The sequence below is a fragment of the Oenanthe melanoleuca genome, chromosome 17, assembly GCF_029582105.1.
Source record: "Oenanthe melanoleuca isolate GR-GAL-2019-014 chromosome 17, OMel1.0, whole genome shotgun sequence".
NCBI classification, from domain to species: domain Eukaryota; kingdom Metazoa; phylum Chordata; class Aves; order Passeriformes; family Muscicapidae; genus Oenanthe; species Oenanthe melanoleuca.
Window position 1 is genome coordinate 4,215,535 of NC_079350.1, and position 19,927 is coordinate 4,235,461.

General features: G+C 56.1%; 1 protein-coding gene across 3 annotated transcripts in view; it reads left to right on the plus strand.

The window, feature by feature from the left end:
• Window positions 1-19,927, plus strand: part of RALGDS (ral guanine nucleotide dissociation stimulator) — a 55,094-nt gene that overhangs the window by 3,473 nt on the left and 31,694 nt on the right. The window contains exon 1 of one of the 3 annotated variants that reach the window (XM_056505493.1): window positions 11,293-11,730. The exons of 1 other annotated variant lie outside the window; for it this stretch is intronic. In XM_056505493.1, the coding sequence (XP_056361468.1) occupies window positions 11,608-11,730 (123 nt within the window). In that variant the 5' untranslated portion in view covers window positions 11,293-11,607. Of the gene's footprint in view, window positions 1-11,292; window positions 11,731-19,927 lie in introns of those variants that run through there. One more of the 3 variants, XM_056505490.1, reaches the window with a different exon arrangement.

A 19,927-nucleotide genomic window follows, 5' to 3' on the forward strand; every position in this document is an offset into this window, starting at 1 on the left:
CCGGCCAGGGCTGCCCCGAGCCCGGCGGGGCTGTGCAGCAGATGGCACTGTTGTTTTCCCGATGAGTTATTGCCGCGGGCTCGCTTCCCCAGCGCTGGGAAGGGTCAGCGGGGATGGGAGCGGGCACAGGGCCAGCGGCCGGCTCGATGGGAAAGCCCAGCACGCCAAACTGGGCTCTGTGTGACAAACAGAGCTCGGTGTTGGGGCACTGCTCGCCCAGGAGGAGCCGTGCTTGTGTTGAGTGACATGAGCCAGCTCCATCCTCGGAGATCCCAGCTCCAACCCCGAAGCCGCCGGGTGAGACCTCAGCAAGGGCGCGTCAATCATCGCGTCCTTCCTATAAAAAGAAATCCCTGATCCCCCGCTCCCTTTTGTGCTCGTCCGCACTGTCCCCAGCCTGGCCGCCCCCCAGCTGTCCCCCAGCGCTCCGTGAGCAGCCGGGAGCGGTGGCAGCGCGACCTCTCCGTCCCCGGGAGGTGCCCGTGCCGCGGTCCCCGTGCCGCACCGGGAGCGTTTTCCCCGTGCTGTGGCGGGGCTGTCACAGCCCTGGCGCTCGGGGGTGCCTGTGACAGCTGCGAGCAGCTGCTCGGGTGCTCCCAAACAAAATCCATCCCTCCCAGCTGCCGCGGGATGCTCCAGATGTTGACAGGTTTTGCTGATGGGATCGCCCGAGTCCAGCCCGCGTGAGCTGCATCTGTTTTCCTTGGGGATTTGTGTTTTTAAGTGGTTGGATTTCCTGGGGACCTCTTGGCTCCCAGGGCCCCGCGGGTGTGCGCGGTGTCTCCGCGGATATTCGGATACTCGGGTGCTGGCTGTTCCCCCGCCTTGGCCGCGGGTCAGAGGCAATGTCTGTAGACATCAGCTGGCGTCAGAGGCGGCTCGGTGCTGGCGTGCTGGGGGATCGCAGAGTTTCCGTTCCCTCGAGGCCCTGCAGTGCAGCCAGAGTTCATCCTCTGCGAGGATTTACAGCCCCCTCGGTGCTCCCGGGTTTGCTGTGGCCCTGAGGACTCGTGTCTCCTGTGCCTGGAGCTGCCGAGCCTCACATGCTGCCTGGAATAGGTGTAGCTGTAATTCAGCCTCCTTCACCACCCTGCCTGGAGAGAGGCTCCGAAGATGGGAGAAGGGGGAGCAGGGTGAAGGGGCTGGGGAGAAAGAAGGGGTGCAGTGTTTCCCTGATGGGTCAGAGAGGGTGGAAAAGCCCTTCCTGGGTCTGTCCTGCCCTGTGTGGCATCTGGAGACAATCAGAAGGTTTAGATGTGGTGGCAGAGCTCTGGGATGTCAGAACATGTGGGATGTCAAGGCATCCCAGATCAGGCCCCACACTTCCCTGTAGGGTCTAGAAGAGAAAGGGAGGAGCAGAGAGGATGAGTGAGGGGCGGTGCAGACGTTGCTGTGGGCTGTGCTGTCAGCAGGGATCACTGCAGAAGCACCGCGGGCATCCCGGAGGGGATGTGCAGGGTGCCGGCACAGCCTGGGGGCGATGCTGTGCCCGGGATTCAGGATGTGAGCCTGCTCTCCTGTGGGCTGATAACACCCTGCGAGCCGAGTCTGGCTCATGGCTTTCTCGGGACATCCGCTGTCCCTTTTTATCTTCCCCCTCCCGTGCAGTCCCACTGTTTCCCACTCCCCTGCCCGGGCTGGGGGCAGGAAGCAAACGCTGCGAAGCGCTGAAGGAGCCCGGCAGGCTCCGTGTGAGCCCTCAGCACGGAATGGGGAGGTCGAGGTCACTCCTCAGCACGGCCAGGAGGTCCCTTTGAAATCCGCAGCAGCCGCCCTGCCCTGCCCTGCCCGGCTCTTTTGGCCCCGTCCCGCAGCGGATTTCCCACCGAGTGTTTCCTGCCTGTCCCTCTGGGCACTGTCCCGCATAAACACAGCTCTGCACCTCCCCGGGGTGTGAATCACAGCCAGGGCGGCGTGGCAAAGTCCAGGGCGGGCAGGAACACCCTGGCCATGGGTCCTGAATGGGCAGGAACAGGAGCAGAGCCGTGATCCTGAGTGACAGGGAGCCTTGGCTGCTCTCAGCCCCTCTGCAAGGAGGCTGGGCAGCCCCTGGGGCAGAGCCATCGGGGGAATCTGCTGGCAGGGGATGGAGGAGGCTTCTCATGGTGGTGATTGGGGTCGAGGTGTGCAAAAGTCTTTGCTGTGCAGGTCCAGAAAGGTGCTGCTGCCCCAGCACCCAGTGGGGTGTCTGTGGGTGCACACTGGGAGAGGGCAGCTGAGGGATGGGGTTGAGCTCTGCCTTTCCTTATCATCATCATCATTATTATTACTATATTTCAATAATTAAGCTGTTTTTATCTCAGCCCATGAGGTTTTTACCCTGGGAGAAGTCCCACATTTTCTGGCCCATGACCAGCAGGCCAAAGGGAGCACGAGTTTTCCCCTCGTACAAACGAGGGCTTGTGGGTGTTTTAAGGGCCCTGTTTTTCTTGGCAGAGGTTGGAAGTCCCAGCAGGCTTCAAACCCTCCTGTTCAGCATTTCCATGGTGACAGGAAGACTCCTCTGGTGGCTGTGCTGTCCTCGGTGCCACCAAAGTGACGAGGCTGGTGCAAGCACTGTGCCTTGGGGGGTTTGGAAGGCAGAGCCATGTCCAGTTGGATGCTCTCCTTCCCCAGTGCTCAGGTGATTTTGTCCCACTGGGATAAGCCCAAAAGGAGGAAGGGGTTGTTCAGGACACCATGCCCAGCCTCCTGTGCTGTCCCTGCATGTGTGGCACTGCTGGTGGTGCTGTGGCATCGTGTCCCCTGACAAAGAGCCCGTCCTGTGCTCTGCATCCATAACCCTCAGGAAAACAGCAGTGCCGGCTCTTTGCAATGCTGTGTGAACAACTAAAGGCAGGGGAAGGTTGATAAATGCTCCCCCAGCCAGGGGAAGGCGTTTCTGCTGCTGGAAAGGTGTTTGTGTCCCTCCTGCTGCAGCAGCCCCTGCTGCTCAGGCTGAGGATATCCCTGCAGGGAATTTGGCTGGAGGAGGCATCAGCCAGGCATCCATCCATCCATCCATCCATCCATCCATCCATCCGTCCATCCATCCCTGTGGCTGCAGGAGCCACAGCTGCTCCAGTCCCTGTCCCTGTCCCTGTCCCTGTCCCTGTCCCTGTCCCTGTCCCTGCTCAGCAGCGATTCCCTGGAGCTCAGTGGAGCCATGGAAATGCAGCATGGCTCTGGGTACCTGTGACTGGCTGGGAAATTGGGATTTCACATCCCTGTGTGCTCGATTTATGGCTTTTCCCTCCTACTCTGGCTGTCGATGCTGACTGGGGAAGGGCTGCACTCTTGAAACCTTTTACAAATACGATGAAATGTATCCTTTCTCCTTAGAAAGCAGCAAGGAGATTCCCATTCTCCCACGGAATGTTTGTATATTTTGGCCCAAACTGTGTATCTTTTGCTGTCAAACACCCGTAAGTAGGACCAGGTGCAGTGCTATTTGTATTTCAGGGGCCAGCTCCTGTGAATTTGCCTGTGTGGGCACCATGTCCCTGTGCAAAGTCTCCTGGCTCAATGACCTGCAGCCAGAGCCTGTGTTTTGTGATGGGATCCAAATTTTCCCTGTGCTGGCCACCACTGAGCCCTCCCTGGCCACTGTGGGTGTCACAGCCCTGCTTCTGGGGGCATTTGCCCAGCATTTCCTGGGGCTGGGGTGGCTGTGACTGCTTATACAAGTCCCCTTTGCACTCTTCCCAGTGCTGCTTGAAAGGGTGTTTAGTTAATAGGATTATAAAGCTTTCCTGTCGTCAGGCAACGGAAATCAATGGTGGGCCCCTGGGAATGAGCCTCATCCCATTTACAGCACAGCCACTGCACGGGTGTGTGGCCAGGACTGCAGTGCTGCTGCAGGGGGACGGGCTGCCCCCTCCCTGGTGCTCCCCACGCTGCTGGGGCCTCCTGGAAATAAGGATAAAAAGGTTGTAAGGCTATTGGAAAGTGTCCAAAGAAAATGGTAAAGGGTCTAGTGGGGCCCTAGGAGTGGCTGAGGTCACTTGGATTTTTGGCTGGAGGAAAGGAGATGGGGGGAGACATTAAGGACTGCACTTTCCTCATGAGGGACAGTGCAGGGGCAGCTCTGGTCTCTCTTCTCTGGTGATCAGTGACAGCACCCCAGGGAGTGGCTGGAGCTGTGTCAGGAAGATTTGGGTTGGATATCAGGGAAAGGTTCTTCCCCCAGAGGGTGCTGGCACTGCCCAGGCTCCCCAGGAATGGGCACAGCCCCAGAGCTCCAGGAGCATTTGCACAACACTCTCAGAGAGGCACAGGGTGGGGCTGTTGGGGTGTCCTGGGCAGGACCAGGAGTTTGATTTGAGGATCATTGTGGGTCCCTCCCAGTTTGGGGTAGTCTGTGATTCTCTGAAATGCAGAGGCAGCTCTCAATCCCCTTGTGTCAGCAGTGTGTCCCACCAGCAAGGATCCCAGCTGGAGCAGGCCTGGGGTCCCACAGGCAGGCAGGACACTGATGCAGCCCTGACCATCCCAAAGTGCTGGATGCTCCCCAGCTCCTGTGTCTGCTGCTGGGCTGGTGCATGGAACCCAGGAATTTCCCCTTTCTCCAGCCCAAAAGGATGGCTTGGCCTGAGAGCTGAGAGCAGGTGCTGCTCTGCAGTGCCTGGGGGGCTTTGCCCTCCTCTCTGCTGTCAGCAAACAGGAGGCTGCAGGTTGGCAGGATGAATGTGTGTAATGCAAAGGGAGCTCACAACTGCTGTCCCCAACATGCAGCAGGCTCCCAGCCCCTCCCTGGTGGGCTGCACCTCTGCACTGCACAGGAGCCAGGCCTGGGGGAGCCCAGGAGGTCAGGGAAGGGTCTCTGTGCTCTCTGGACTGTCTCCAGCAGAGCTGACAGCCTCAGGCTCTGCTCAGTCCCACCCTGCCCTCCTGCAGGGGATTCCAGGCTGGAATGCCTCTCCCTGTCTGAGCCAGGGCTGTGCTCCCTGTGCAGAAAGCCACTGGAACCTTTCACTGTCAGACTGGGAGGGTGGGGAGCAGCTGAACAGGAGCCCTGAATGAAACTTCCAGAAAAACCAATCTGCTTCAGGAATCTGTGAAAAAGGTGTTCCCCATCCCCTTGGCTGTTAGAGAGGGGACTGCACGTGGTGGAGACTTCTTTAATCCCTGGAGGCTGCAAACAGGCCTGAAGAGGGAGGACTGGGAGAGCCTTTGGCTCAGGGTGTAGGGCTGGAAACCTGCAGGCTGCCAAAGCTGTGTCTCTTATCTCTGGAGCCTGGGCTTTGCTGTCTGCCAGGGAGCAGCAGTGTGGATCTGCAGATAACCTCTTGGCCATGGTAATGTGGGTTAAAGCACGCCTGAGGAGCTGGGGCTGTGTTAAACAGCACAATGAGAGCAGGCTCTGGGGCTGGGGAGACTGGAACCTCCTCCTTTGGGTTTGTTCAATCTCCAGCTAAGCCCTGGAAAATGTGCTGAAGGGAACAGCCCAGTGCTGGGGACTCAGCCAAGTGGGTGAATTAGTGATGCCCCATCTCTGGTGAGCCAGCCTGTGCTGGGCTGGGCACCAGCTCTGATTGCCTGCAGCCATGTGCCCAGAGAGATGCCCTGGCCTTGCTGCCAGCCTGCTCCTGCCACACACAGCTGCTGCTCTGGCCTGCTGGCAGGGGGAATAAATCCCTGTGGAAAAACTGTGATTGGGGATTGTCATGGCTTGCTAATACCCTCAGCTCTCCGTTCCCCCTGGCATCTTCCTCTTCTCCAGCAAAGGTATTTGCAGTGGGAAGCACCTGGTCCTGCTGCTGGCTGGCCTGGGCACAGCTGAGCCTTTCTGTGAGCTGAGCTGTGCCCAGCTGCTCCCTGCTAGGTCAGTGTCCATGGCTGGCCCTAGAGGGGACAGGATGTGCTGACACTTGGGAGCTTCTTGTCCCCAATCTTTCTGTGCTGCAAGCTCCCCTGCCAGGCGGGAGTTTAAGGAGTTTATGGAAAGGAGTTTAAGGGGAATTATGAGGCTTTTCCTGAGGTTTGGGGCTGCAGGGGACAGCGATGGGCATGTGGCAGTTTGTGGCATCGTCCTGCAGTGCTGTGCCCAAAGCCTGAGGTGTGTGCCCAGCCTGGGAAGTCAGACAGCCCCGCAGGAGTCAGAGAGCCCAGCAATCCAGGCACCAAACAGGTGTGGGCCCCGTGCCAGGGAGTTCCCGGCAGCAGAGCCACGCCCGGGTCTCCCCGTGGGGTGGGGACACCACGGGGGTGTCACTGACAGGGCTTGGTGTGGTGGGAGAGCATTCCGGGGTGAAGCAAGAAGGGGGGTGTGTTGCAGTCAGTGAGTTAGGGGAGAGCATCAGAGTGGTAACCTCACAGGGGTGGGAGCAGCCGTGGAGCTGTGGGGTCCTGTCCTCCTCCTCCCCTCCCGCAGTGGGGTGGAACAGGGGCAGGAGGGAGTGGGGACTGCCCGGGGACACGGGTCCTTCCCCACCCAGCGCTCCTGGAATGGCTGCGCGCTGGTGGAAGGGCAGGAATCCCCTCCCGGAGCAGCTCTGCCCAGCCGGGGGCTGCTGAGGGGTGTTCCCGTCCTCGGCAGGAAGGGAGGCTGCGGAAACTCCGTGAGCTGCTGCCATGACAGCCCAGCCCGGCATTCCCGGGAGGGAGCAGACCCCCGGGGGGCGGTGTGGGGAGCAGAAAGGAGCCGTGTGGGTTCCCCATGTTCCCTTTCCTAGCTGGCAGCGCTGCTCCCGGTCCCCCCGTGCATCCTCTGCACGGCAGGGCCCCGTTGCTGCGGTGACAATCTCCATGGAGACCGGGGATGTGTCCTGCATCCCGGACACCGCGGGGATGTGTCCCCTGTCCCCTCCCCACGGGGGCACTCTCAGCCCCCAGGAGAGCCTAGAGATGGAAATCCCTCAAGTGGCAAATGTGTGGAGGAATCCCAAGGAAACTAATTGGTTTTTCCCCACCCCTCCTTTAGTGCTTGGCTTTCACTCCACGCTGGCAATTGCTGCTCTGCACCTATTAAAAGGCCGTCTCATGCTTTGCAAGGGCTTGATTGTGAATTAATTTTGCATACGTATCTATTCTGGGGAGCATGGGAATTTATTCAGGATGCTGAATGCCAGACAGGCTTTCCAGAGGCATGAGGTGCAGCTCAGGCTGTGCCTGCTCTCAGGAGTGACTTTGAGGAAATGGCAGTGGCTTCTCCAAATAAATGCCTGAAAACAAGGGTGCAGGTTCAAATCAATGGGATTTATTCCCACAACCAGTGTGGAACAGGACAGGCTGTGGGTGCTTCTGTATATTCCATTTGAAATCCCTCTTAGATGTCAAGGTGATGCTGATTTTCACTGAGAAATAGGTATTCTACCTGCTCATGGTCTCCTGGAAATCCCACCAGGCTCCATCTCCATGTCTGCCTCTCCAAATCTACCCACAGGCTTTCTGTAAACACCACATTTCTCCAGAGAAATGCGACTTGGTTGGGATTTCTGTGGTTTTGAAACCAGGTTTCCTCTTTCTATTACTGAGAATTGTCAAAGGGGAAGAGCTGTTGGGATTTTCCATTTGTCATCTACTTGTCATGCCGCTTTCTTTCCCCTTTCCCCTTCCTATCAGCCTCACACAGTTAAAATAAACCTGCAGGTTTTGTGTCATTTCTCTCAATTCCTGCATTCTGGTGCAGGATGCTGTGATGTTTGGCCATGGAGTTGCAATTTCCTTTAAAAAACAAACTCGCCATTGTTACTCCTGGGGAATTTCTTTCATTTTGTGGAGGTCTTTGATGCTTGACATCAAGCACTGCAGTCAGTCTTCCTTAGGTGTGCCTTTGTGAGTCACTGGGTGTCAGGAATGCCCACTGTCATGGCAGAGGTTGGTCACTGGTTTTTGGAGCATCCTGAATGTCCACACCATTGCAGCAATGCTGAGTGCTATGATCCTCCTGTGCATGAGTTTGTCCCTGAAAGCTGCATCCAGCTGTGCAGAGGTTCAGTAGTGGGGTGCTCAAAATGATGCTTTTGCAAGGTGACAGAGGCTGTTTGTTTAAGGAATGGATGCATTTCCCAGTGCAGGAGCCAATCTCTCCCTGGGCAGCAGCAGAGTGGTTGGGATGCACCCAGCATAGGAATTGCAATGAATTTGCCCTGCAGTTGCTCTGTTCCTGCCAAGACTCTTACTGGAAAACAGTATTTTCCCAGTAATGGTTGCTAAGCACTGAGGTCTCATGATGGGCTTTATCTGCTCAGCTGGAGCTGCGACAATGAAGCTCCAGTGAGAAAAGAAACGAGGAAACATCAGCCTGTGCTGGGGCTTCCCTGTCCTCCAGAGGCAACACCAGGAGGAGATTTCTCCTTCCCCCTGGCAGGGCTGGCCCACGTGCCGTGGGGCTCCAGCAGCACCTCACTCCTGTGCCATGGCTCCTCTGCTTCCCGTGCTCAGGGGTGGTTTTGGTGCTTGGCTGCTGTTGCAGGCAGATCTGGGATCGTAGCACTCACATCAGCCAGACTGGAGGAGCAGGAGGATGAAGCTGTCATTTAAAAATCTGCGTAGGATCATCCTGTCTGGGCTGGTTTGATGGTGGGGGATTGTTTGCTTTGTGTTTCTGCTGCAGATCTCCCGGTGGGAAAGGGTTCAAAGCCTCTCTGCCATTTCTGCTGAGGGACCATTCATTCCCGGGGACTGGGGCCAGTGGCTGGGGACACTGCTGGGTGACATGCATGAGCTGGCCCCAGCAGAGGAGGGGAAGGTTCCACACCATCCTTGGGGCTGTGTGAATGGCCACAACTTCTGGCTGGTTACCTTTGACTGAAGCATTCCATGCACAGCAGCTCCCATCCTGTAAATCCACCATGTTCCTGTTGGTTTGAGATGGTTCTCTGGAGCATCTCTTCTTTTGTCCAGCCTCTGCTGCTAGTGTCCCTCCTGGGACTCTGCACTTGGAATTTTACTTTCCTTTGCAGCCTGCCTGTGTGGTTTGTGACTTTTCCAGGATTGTCCCTTTTGGCATCTTTATGGCTGCTGGGTCTGGGGATCAGCTGAGCAGACTGAGGCCCTACCAGAGATGTGTGACAACCTCTGAGTCTGTCCCTAGCCCTTAAAGTCCAGGGAAGTCCCAGAAACCAGGGAACCAGCAGGTGATGGGGCCCCTACACCTCCACACCACCTCTGCAGAGATTCCTGTTCCCATGGCACACATTAGCTGCTGAACAGGATGATGAGTTCCTGGAATGGTAGTCCTTGGAGACTCTGGCACTTGAGTGTGAAATCTGTGTCCTTCTCAGGATGTTTGGAAGCTGCAATTCCAGCTTGTTAAGCCCAGCTTGTTACTGGAAAGTTGTTGTTGGAAAGCTGAGTTCTGCTGACCCATCGTTGCAGGCAGGTGAGTAACCTGAGCTGGGGCTGCAGCACAGGTTTGAGTCACCTTTCCTGGAACCAGAGCTGTGGGCAGGGCTTGGTGCTGGTGCAATGTGGGACAGTCCTCCAAGGGAATGCACTTTGCATCGAGTCACCAAGGAATCATGAAGGAGCAGGACACAAACTGCCTGTGCTAGGGAGCTCCAGGGCTGTGGCACTGCCTCTCTGCTGTGAAAAGAGTTTCCAAAATTCTGTCAATCAGCAGCTGGAGCACAACCCTGGAAATTTTACCTTGTCCACATGCTCCAGCTGTGATCTCTCCTCTCTTTTTTCCCCTGCAAATCCATTCCTGGGGCTGCTGCAGTGCTGCCTTCTAGTCCTCACTGCTGCTAATCTCAGCCATATGGCGGATGAAAAATCTGCCTAATTTCCAGTTAAAACTTAATTTATGGTGGTTTTATCCCTATTTGGTCTTGTTCCAGGCTTGCCCATTAGCTCATGTGTAAGGGCTGCTTTTCTCATCTTGTGTTTCCCCCAGCAATGATTGGCCAGCCCCGGTTGCAGCCCCACACTCTGCCCCAGCCCTGCGAGTGGCACAGAGGGTCGCTGTGTGTGAGACCCCTCTAACCCCGGCTCTTGGCTCTGGCTCCTGCGGGATGAGTCAGCCCGGCGCTGCCTTGGCGCTGAGCGGGGCTGGCCAAGCCCGGCTTACCTAAGGCTGCAGGAATGCCTGGCTCAGCGGGGCTGCTCGGCTCTGCTCCACACCCGGGCGTGCTGCGAGCCGCCTTTGTGGCCCCGGGCGGCGGCTGCGCTTGGGAAAGCCGGGAAAAGGCTGCACAGCCCCAGACCCTTGCCCTCCTTAAAGTGGGACCCACAAAGCCACCTAAAAGTGCCTGCCTGTGTCATCCCTGCTCCTAAGAGTAAGGTCTCTTCATGCTATTTGTGCCATCCCTGCTCCTGGAGTAGGGTCTGGTCATCCTATCTGTGTCATCCCTGCTCCTGGAGTAGGGTCTCTTCATCCTATTTGTGTCATTCCTGCTGGGCCCAGCCAGAAGGGCAGCTGTAAGGACATAAAGTCTTGTTTGTTTGAGGGTAGTGGGGATTTTCATTGGCATTTCACCCTGCTGGTCCCAGTGTCTCCCCTGATTGGGTGTGAATCAATGAACCCACCAAACTGCTTCTCTCCTGCTGCCCTTGCTGGGGAGGGACCCTGGGTGTCACTGAGCTGTCACTGAGCTGTCACTGAGCCTGGGCTCTGCAGCAGTTGAGGGTGAGGTGATGGCTCCTGGGCTTGGCCCCAGGTTTGCTCTTGTTTGTGAGAGCAATAACATCTGTGTGATCTGTGTTTGCAGATGATAACATGAGTTGCTCCATGTTGAGACTCCCACCCCACTGCTGCTGTTGGTGAAAATTCTATAGGAAGGTGCTTTTCATAGCAAACCACCCGATTTTGTGCCATGCTTCCTTTAGCAAAGCTCCAGTTTGGATTCACGGGTTCTCTGGTGGGGTTCATCTGGGAATGCTCACCTGGGCAAAACTTCCCTTGCACAATTGTCCTGCAAACGAAGTGATCACCATCACTGATGGTCTCTCAGTGCCATGCTGCATTCTCGGTGCCATAAGGTTCCCAAGCACTCTGTGGATGTGAATTATTTAAGCCTCACTGTGGTCCTTGGAGTACAGGAGGGCGTTGAGCTTCTGAGGCTGAAACTGCCTCTGACAATGGAAAACAGGGATGGGAGAAGAGATGGGAAGAAAGGGGGAGGCTCCAGCTCCGACCATTCATGCTCCCTCTGTTTCACACCCTCTCATCCTTCCAGCTCTGCCTGTTTGTCTGTCACAACAGCCAGGGGGAAATGCTGTAAGTGCTGCAGACGCGGTTTGATCATAATCACAAACCAACAGCAGGCAGGACCTGTTGTGCGTCTCCAAGACAATGCGCGGGCTCGGCGAGTGCCGCGAATATCGATGAGGCTGGGGAGCTCCCGGCGGGGCCGAGCAGCAGCCGGAGGCGGTGAGAGGTTACCCCGAGAGAAAGGAGAAGCTGGGGGCAGGCTGGCCGAGGGCTGCTCGCCCAGCCCGGGCGGCTGCACACACACACGCACGCACACAGCGCTGCTCACACAGGCGCAGCTCAGCCGCCCGGTGCAGCTCCTCGCCGCTCTTTGATTCGCGACGGAGGAAATAAAACCTCGTAGGAGCGACAGGAGCGGCGGCTGTTGGCAAGATGCGCTGACAGAATCGGACGGGGAGAGAGATCTCCGGTCGGGTTCGCCGCCTGGGCTGGACCTGCTCCTTGGAGAGGAGCGGCGGAGGAGAGACAGGAGGATGAGCAGCCCCTCCATCCCCGGGAAGATGGAGGCAAAACCTTTGTTCAACGTGCAGAAGGCCCTGGTGCAGCCTGTGCAGATGTGCATGTTGGATATCCCCCTGAGCGTGCAGGATGACGATGTGAGTAGAGGGCAGGGAGCTGCCGGACGGGGCACGGTGGGTGTGTGAGGGGCAGCGAGGTGCTGTGACCCCACCCCGGCACCATCCGGGGTGGTGAACTTCTGGCAAAGTTGACGATGCCAAGAGCTGGCACCGCCTCCAGATGTGACCGTTTCCTCTCTGAAGTGCTGTTGTCTTGAGGCAGGCTGTGGCGCTTGCCAAATCCAGGGCACCAAAACGAAAGGAGGGGTTTGGGAGGGAGGGGAAGCCTTTCTGTGTGGAGTAAGAGCCGTGTTGTGTCTCGATGCAGAAGGGAGGGTTTGCTGTGCATGTCCTGGCTCTGCTGCCCTGGAGTGGCTGGTGGGTGTGAAACCTGGGAGGCAGCTCTGCCTTCACACACCTTGGTGGCTGCCCTGCCTGGTGTCACCATCCGTGGGCTTTGGTGCTGCCCTCCCGCCCTGCTGCTGCTGCAGGGTTTGGTTCACGATGCAAAAATTGGTGTGGATTGCAGCATTGAGGCAGAGCTTTCCCAATGTGGGTCAGGGGATTCCTGCTGAGGCCTCCTCTGGCCACCCTAACTCTGCCCCTCACAGAAACACACCCCGAATCTGACTGTGCATAGAGGACCCTGGGATAAAGCTACTGGACACCCCAAAATCGGGGGCAATGCTTTTTAGGGTTGGTGGGTGGTGAGCAGTTAGTGTCCCACCATTCAAAATCCCCCCCTTTCATAATTCAGCCACCTGTGCAAGGGTTTTTGGGTGTGATCCAGGTGCTGTTAAAATTTGAGGCAAAACTTGCTTTGATTTTTTGGAGCAGGGAAAGCCCGTCTCTTGCTGTATGTGCTCAGGGCGTGTAGTGTCACTGCAGGAGCCTTAAATCTGGATTTTCTCCATGGCCACCGACTGCTCTGTCACAATCACTGTTACCTTCTCTTCAGCACTATGTGTGTGTTTAAAGAGGTGAAACGAGAGCACAAAAACGAGCCCAATTCCCGGGAGGAGGGAGCACTTTCCTGCAGGGCGGATTCCAGCAGGGGTGAGGAGCCCCAGCCCAGCATCCTGAGTGTCCCTGCAGGGACTGGGGACTTGCAGGGAGCCTCCTATTTTTAGAAACACCCCGGGGGGCTTTGCCAGGATCGACAGTGTGGCTGCACTAATGAGGCTAATTTAGGGTAATGAGGATACCTGTGATGGCCACTGCGGAGCTGCCGGGGTGTGCCGGGGGAAGGCTCAGGTGCCTCCTGCAGCATTCCTGGGAAGGAGGGAGGTGGCTGGAGCGGGGGATGAAGCGGGTGAAGCACTGCCTGGCTGCTTTATTCTCCTTCGCCTCGATTCCTAAGCAGCAGATTTCTCCAGGCTTACAGCAGGTGATCTCCGTTCCTGCTCAGCAGTGCAGTCTGCTGCTGGGCTTCCCTGCAGCCCCTGTTGCAGCGAGGGGGATCCTCGGGGTTTGCCCGACACAGGTGGAGGCTTCCCTGCTTCCCTCCCTGTGCTGGGCATCGGGGGATGCCCTGATTTGACTCGGCTTGCTTATCATATTCCTGGTTTTTAGCAGAAAAGATAAATCATTTTTAAGGGGGATGTGCAGTATGTTAGTACTGGGGGCTTTTTCATTTTTTGGTTGGCTGGGTTTTTAACAATTCCTGCGGGGCTCCTGGAGGCTGCTGGGTGACAGCCAGTGCTGGCAGTGTCACGGTGAGGCTCAGCTGGTAACTGGCACGTCAGGGTGTCCCCAGATCTCAGGTCATGGCCAGGGCAGTAGTGCAGGGCAGCAGAGGTTAGGGCTTCCCTGTGGAAACTCGAGCTACCAGGGGGTCACACTGGGACTTGCTCTCCAGCATTCCCATTTTCACGTTTCCCAGCCATACTCACGTCTCCCAGCTCTAGGCTCACTGGTGCTTTCTCCCTCTGCCCTCTCCTGCATTGGGCAGAGTGGGATGAAACCCCTATGGGCGAGTTCACAGCAGCACCTGTGAGCAGGAGGTGGATCAGGGACTGCTCTGCCTTTCCATGCTCATGTACCCCTGCTCTGAGGCTCAATTTCCATTCCTGGAAAACGGGGGCACAGCGAGTCCCATCGCTGAATCTCCGTCTGCTGCACAACACAGGCTGGGAAATGCCAGCAGGGAAATCCTGAGTGGCATTTTTGTCTGTGGGGTGATGGAGAAGCTCCTGTTTGAGAGCTGAAACCTTCCCCCAGCCAGGCAGGGTTTGGAGTCTCACACCCACCCGCAGGTCCCTGCTCATCTCCTGCCGTCGCTTCCCCACTCTGCGTGGGCAGCAGGGAGGGAGCAGTGTTGGCATTTCCCCCTCTATTTCAGGACTTCAATTTCTATTTCAGGCTCATTAATTTCCTTTCTTCTTGGAGATGACACAGGCAGGTTGGGAAACGTTTAGGGGCTGCATTACCTGGGGCTCTTCTGCAGGATCCTGTCCATCAGTGTCCGTCATATCAGCGTCATCCCTGTGGCTGGAAAAATGGACATTCCTCCTGCTGCAAATGCATTCACTGAGCACACAACTGACCTTTTCCAGGCTGGATTCTCAGGGAGCAAAGCTTTAACTTCAAAAAGGAGCAAGGCAAAGCCCAGGTTAAGGACACCCCACAAAAACATGAACTCTGGCTCAAATCTCTTCTCCCAGGGCAGCAACTCTGTTGGGTGAACATCTTATATTCCTGTTTTTCAGGGAAACCACTCTGGCCCAGCACTGGACTGGGTCTCTTTGGGGGACATTTCACCAGCTGGCAGTGGAGCACTGGGAGTGTTCATGCCCTCGTTTGGGGGTGGCCAGCTGGCAGGGGAACATCCCCCCAGGTTACCCTCCATGTGGTGCCGTGTATCAGGCAGAGCAGCCTCTCGTTTCTGCCTCCCTTGATCACTTTCAGTGGGGTTGTCAATCCCTCTTTTCATAATTCAGCCACAGCAATTGCAAAATTACCCGGGCTGCCTCTTTTGCCGTGATGGGGAGAGATTTCCAAAGCTTAGCCAGGAAAAGAGCAACAGTTCCTATGCCTGGGAGGTGGGGAAATCAATGAGCAGGCTGTTGCAAGTGATATAACGGCTTTTTGTGGCATCTCAGGCAGTTCCCTGACATTGATGGAGCTGGATGGAGCTTTATGGCTCGCTGTTAATTGGTGACATCGGGCTGTCCGAGCTGGAGCCCTGCAGAGTGAGGAGAAATCAGGGGAAAATCTCGTTGTCCCTCCACAGCCTGTCCTGGCGCTCTCCCCATCTCTGCCTTCTTCCTTTCTCTCTGTGATGTCCTAATAAGTGCAGTCGGTCTGACTTCAAAGTGGTTAGCAAATATTTTCCACTCCAGTGAGCTAATTAGTTAAATTACATTTCACATGCTAATTTATTCCTCTAATATTATTTTTTTTTTTCCTTAGCATATTGAAATACCGGAGAAGATAAAAGCTTGGTTTGACCTTAGAGCCAGGCTCAGAGGAACTGGAGATGGGAACGAATGATTAGTTCCCAGGTTTGCTGTAGCACAGGCTTATTCCCTGCCGCATTTGAGACCTCATTCGGTGGAGTTTTAAGAGTTTTAGCTCCCTTCAACCCGAGCATCCTGGCTGAAACGTTGTCCTCTGGCACATAGAAAGAAAACTTTCAAACCAGCAGTAATGAGCTGCTAATTTCCTTCTTCGTTGTTCCTTTCCTCAGCACCGATATCACCTTGGAGCGCTGCATAAATCGCCAATTAATCCTTGCAGGACTGGGTGGGAATGGTGTTACTTCCCCCATCGGGGCTGGAGAGGCTTGAACTGGGAGTCAAGCGGGGGCAGGGGATTGCTGCTGGTGTCAATCCCGGGTTGAAGCCGGGTGAGGTGACAGCTGCCAATGCCCCCGTGGTGAATCAAAGCCTGCCGTGTCTGTAGCAAAGGTCTCTCTTTTCCACTGCATGCATATGGTAGATGTTATCGAGAGGGAGGAGCTGAAAATGAGCTCTAGGACCATTTCCTGACCACAGTTACAGTCAAAAACAACAAATCCCTCCATCCCTGCTCTTGGCCAAACTCTCCTTTTCCCTCAGGCAAAGTCACCACTTGGTTCTTTGGAGATAATGAGAAACTATGGAAAAAGACTCCCAGGTTTAATTCTCATCTGTAAGGGCAGAGATTTAGGAGCACTCTGTGAAGTCTTGGGATTTCTGGGAATAGCCCTGGCAAGGCTGAGGGGTGTCCCTGCAGCCCCTCTGCTGATCTGTGCCTTGTCCCAGCACTGCCCCACGAGCCATCTGAACCCCACCAAATGCACATCTGAACAGCAAGGCCATGAACACTCTGCTTTGTGCCTCCAGCTGATGCTGTCCCAGGAGGTTTTGGAGTGGTGGCAATCCCTGTTTCCAGCCCTGTGTGAGGCTTCAGAGAGAGAAGAGTTGGTGTGATGGCTGAATCCCCACACTGGTTTAAATGGGATGGGGAAAAGGGTCCCCAGTTGCTGCTGTTTGGTGCTAAAACATCCAGAGTGCTCACCTGTGTGTGTGTGTTCCCACACTGAATAAACATGTGAATACAGCCCTGGGAGTGCCAGGCCAGTAATACCAGGGTTACTACAAATGAGCAGGTAGCAGGATGGTGTTGATGCAGACAAGAGTTGCTGAAGCAGAATGAGAGCACAGACCTCTGGAGCCTCAGCCAGCATCTGACACAGCTCCCTGGGGTACAGCCTGTCCTGGGGCTCATGCTGGCCACGGCCTTGTCATTATTGCCTGAACTCTGTCACCTCTGGGACATGCTGTTTGCAGGTTTAGGGATGCCTGGTGCTTACCAGATGTCTGTGCCTCACCCATGTGTGGCCACACCAGTGGTGGTCACCTCAGGTGTGCCACAGTTCTGTGCTCACTGCAGGGGCTGGAATTGCCTGACAACCCCTCACTGCTGCCCTCGTGGAGTTAGTGGTGCAATTAAAGCCTTGCTAATTCTCTCTATTGTGAGGCAGAAGGAGCCAATATTTCCAGTTCAGTCCATCTATTTTCAGTGTATTTTTTAAGTGGCCTGGCTGGGTCTGCACTTGTGAGAAAACAAGGTAAAATACCCTGTCCTACATCCTCACATCAAGGTCAACCCTCTGATTTTGGTGGCATTACAACCTGTCCCTAGCTAAGAACATGATGTTGAAGGTGACCTCCTAGAGTGTTTCTCTGCTTCTTTATTCTTCCTCCCCATCCTTCAGCAGCAACTTGTCTGTCTGAAGCTTGAGGGCAATGTGAGAATTTGCTCCTCGTGCAGCTTTCACTCCTTAGATGTGGTTCTCCCAGAGGTACAGTCTCTGCCTCTTGCACTCTCCCCCTCTCCAGTGAAATGGGATCTCTCCCCTGCACTTTCAGCTTTCTCTCACTCTCTGCTCTCAGTTTCCATCCCGAGGATCCCGTGGGATCTGCAGAGCCTTTCTCTGCACAGCCAGCTCCTGGTGCCCGTGTGCTGCTGGCAGGAGCTGCCTCCATCCCTGCCGGGGCTGGGCACCCTGACTCAGGGCAGGAGCAGCTGCCTCCTGACACTTTGGTTCGATCAAAGTGCAATTTGCTGTCATCTGTCACCGTGTGTTGGCTCAGGGCAGCGCCTGCAGGTGCAGCTGTTGCAGGAGTGTGCCCTGAGCACTGCCAGCACTGCCCACAGCTGCTCAAACAAGGCAAATCCAGTTTGCTGGCTGGTTTGGCACAGCACAGGCTGTCAGAGGCCAGCTCTTTGCTGCCTGCTTTGGGTCTTTGCCAGAGCACCAGGACTATTTGCCCCTGGCTCTGCTGCCCTCCCTAAGTGGAGGTGGTGAGTTGGGGGTGTTGCTCTGCACAGCCTCAAATTCCAGGGGGGAATTCCCCATGCTGGGGCAGGGACCAGGCTGCCATCACTACAGCCCTGTGTTTGGAGTGTGCCAGCTGCAGATACAGGGGAAATGGAGAGTGTGCCCCATTCACAACCCTTGACATAACAGCAGGGCATGGGTGTAACCCCAGGCACTTCCCATCCAGGGACTCATCCGAGGTGACCCTATTTAATTACCCCGTGTTTCAAGCAGCCCTGGGGCTGAGACAGCTGGGAGTGGCGATGCTGAGTGCCCCTGGCACCTGGAGCTGGACCCTGCCTGGCCTCGGATGTGGCTGCCACCACAGAGGCGGTGGCACTGCTCCTTGCTGGCACCAGCTGTGCTCCTGTGGCCCCTGCTGTTGCTGAAACCTCCTCCTGTCACACACAGAGGCTGCAGGGCAGCACTGATGAGCCCCGGGGCTCTGGCTCTGCTCCAAAGCCAGCACATGGCTCTGGAGGATCCCCTGCCCCTCGCTGTCACTGCTGTCCCTGCCCAGGGGAGAGCAGCTTGATTTTGTTAAGCATTGCCGAGCACAGATAGGCACAGTGCTGTATGCAGATAAAGCTGGATTCAGCCGAGGGAGCTCCAAATACTGCTGAGAAACACCCTGCCAGGAGCCCTGTCCTGCACCAGCTCGATTTGGCTCGATGGTTAAATGCTGTTGAGATGCAAAGAGCATCTTTGGTTTCAGTGCAGTTGCTGGTGAGGTGGTAAAACACTGCAGGGAGGGGGACAGCCAGATGCAGCTTGGTGTTGGCTCTTTTATGAACCTGTGGTATCAACACTGCTGGAAGGATTGGCTCCATTGGAGCTGGTTCTCCCCAGATCCTCCTGCCTGCCCCATCATATGACAATGGTGTAAGGGGACAGGCAGGGCTGGTGGTTCAGTTGGGGCAGAACTTGTGATATTTGGTATTTTTAACTCTCAGCTCCTGGAGTCATGTGCATGGCATCACTTGTGGTGTCTGGAGAGGGCAGGACAGGGTGCACCCCAGTGCTGTGGTCCAGAGCTCAGGCTTTGGGGCTCCTCCTCCATGCAGATGCTGGTGAAAGCCTGACTTTAAGAACCTCAAAGGTTGTTTGCATCCAAAATCTGATTTGTTGATTTTCTTGTGTCATCTCTGTGCAGGCATCTCCTCAGCACTCTGTCCTGACTCCTCTCCTGGCTTCTCTGGGCTTGTGCCAGGGTTGTCCTTTTGGCAGCAGGATCTTGGATTTTTCCTTCCTCTTGACAGCCCAGGAGTGGGAAACACCCAATCCCAACCTGCTGACAGCTGCCTTTGTAATTTGGGTGCTGCTTGCTCTCAGAGCATCAGGCCCTTCACCTGGAGATACTGAGGAGCTGTTTGGGAGGACAAGGCTGGTTTGGGTGGGACAATCCTGGCAGTGTCTGGCTGTGATGTTGGTGACAGGGAAATGCAGTGCTGACCCAAGACGAGGGGGCTTCCTCTCCTGCCTGCCAGGAAAGCAGCACCCCAAAATCTCCCTTAATAACCCCTTTCTGCTCCTCCTTCTCCCTTTAAGCTCCTGTGAGCATTGCTCTGAGAGTCAGGGGATTTCCTTTCATCACAGTGCCCTCCCCAGCACTTCTCCTTCCCATGCTGGAAACTGAGTGTGTTAGAAACTGCAAGCAAGCGAGGAAGGAGGGGCAATGTGGTTTGTGGTGCCAGAGCCTGGGCTGGCTGAGCAGAGCAGCTGGGAGGCACTTCTGGGGGCTCTGGGGAGAGGAGCTGAGGGCAGGGGATCAGGATGGAGGAGCTGTCCCAGCCCTGTGGGGTCTGGCAGTGTCGTGGTCGTGGGTCGGGGAGCCCCTGACCAGGGGGGTCCTGCCTGGACAGCCCTGGAGCTGTCTGGAGGCAGGAAATGGAGACTAATCCCTCCCCACCCTGCTGTGTGCAGAGCCAGAGGGAATCAAAAGCAGCTGAAAATCCCGGATTTCCCTTTCTGTTTGGCGGACAGGGATGCGGGAAGCACAAAGCGGGAGACAGACAAGTTGAGTGGATGCAGCTCCACCTTTTCCCTACACCTCTGCACCCACAGGCCCTGGGGAAAATTGCTTTCCCAGCCCTCCCCAGGTACTTTGGGGTCAATCAAAGAGCTGGCTGCTGCTGACAGGCCCCAGAATGGCACCAGAGCCCATCTGAGACCTGTGGCACGCTGCCATTCCCAGGGCCTCGAGTGCCAGCTGTGCCCTGGGAAGGAGCTTTGTGGAAAGTGACTCTCAGCCAGGGCTGGGGCAAGGAGGGGGAAAGGGAAGCTCCCCAGGGGTTTGGCTGTTGTCAGAGATGACTCAGTGCATGCCCTGGCTGGGTGGCACCATCTGTGCCACCGTGTTACGTGCCCATGTGTCATGGAAACCCTGACGCTGCTCCGTAGCAGTGGCACGAGTGGCACTGGGCAATGAAC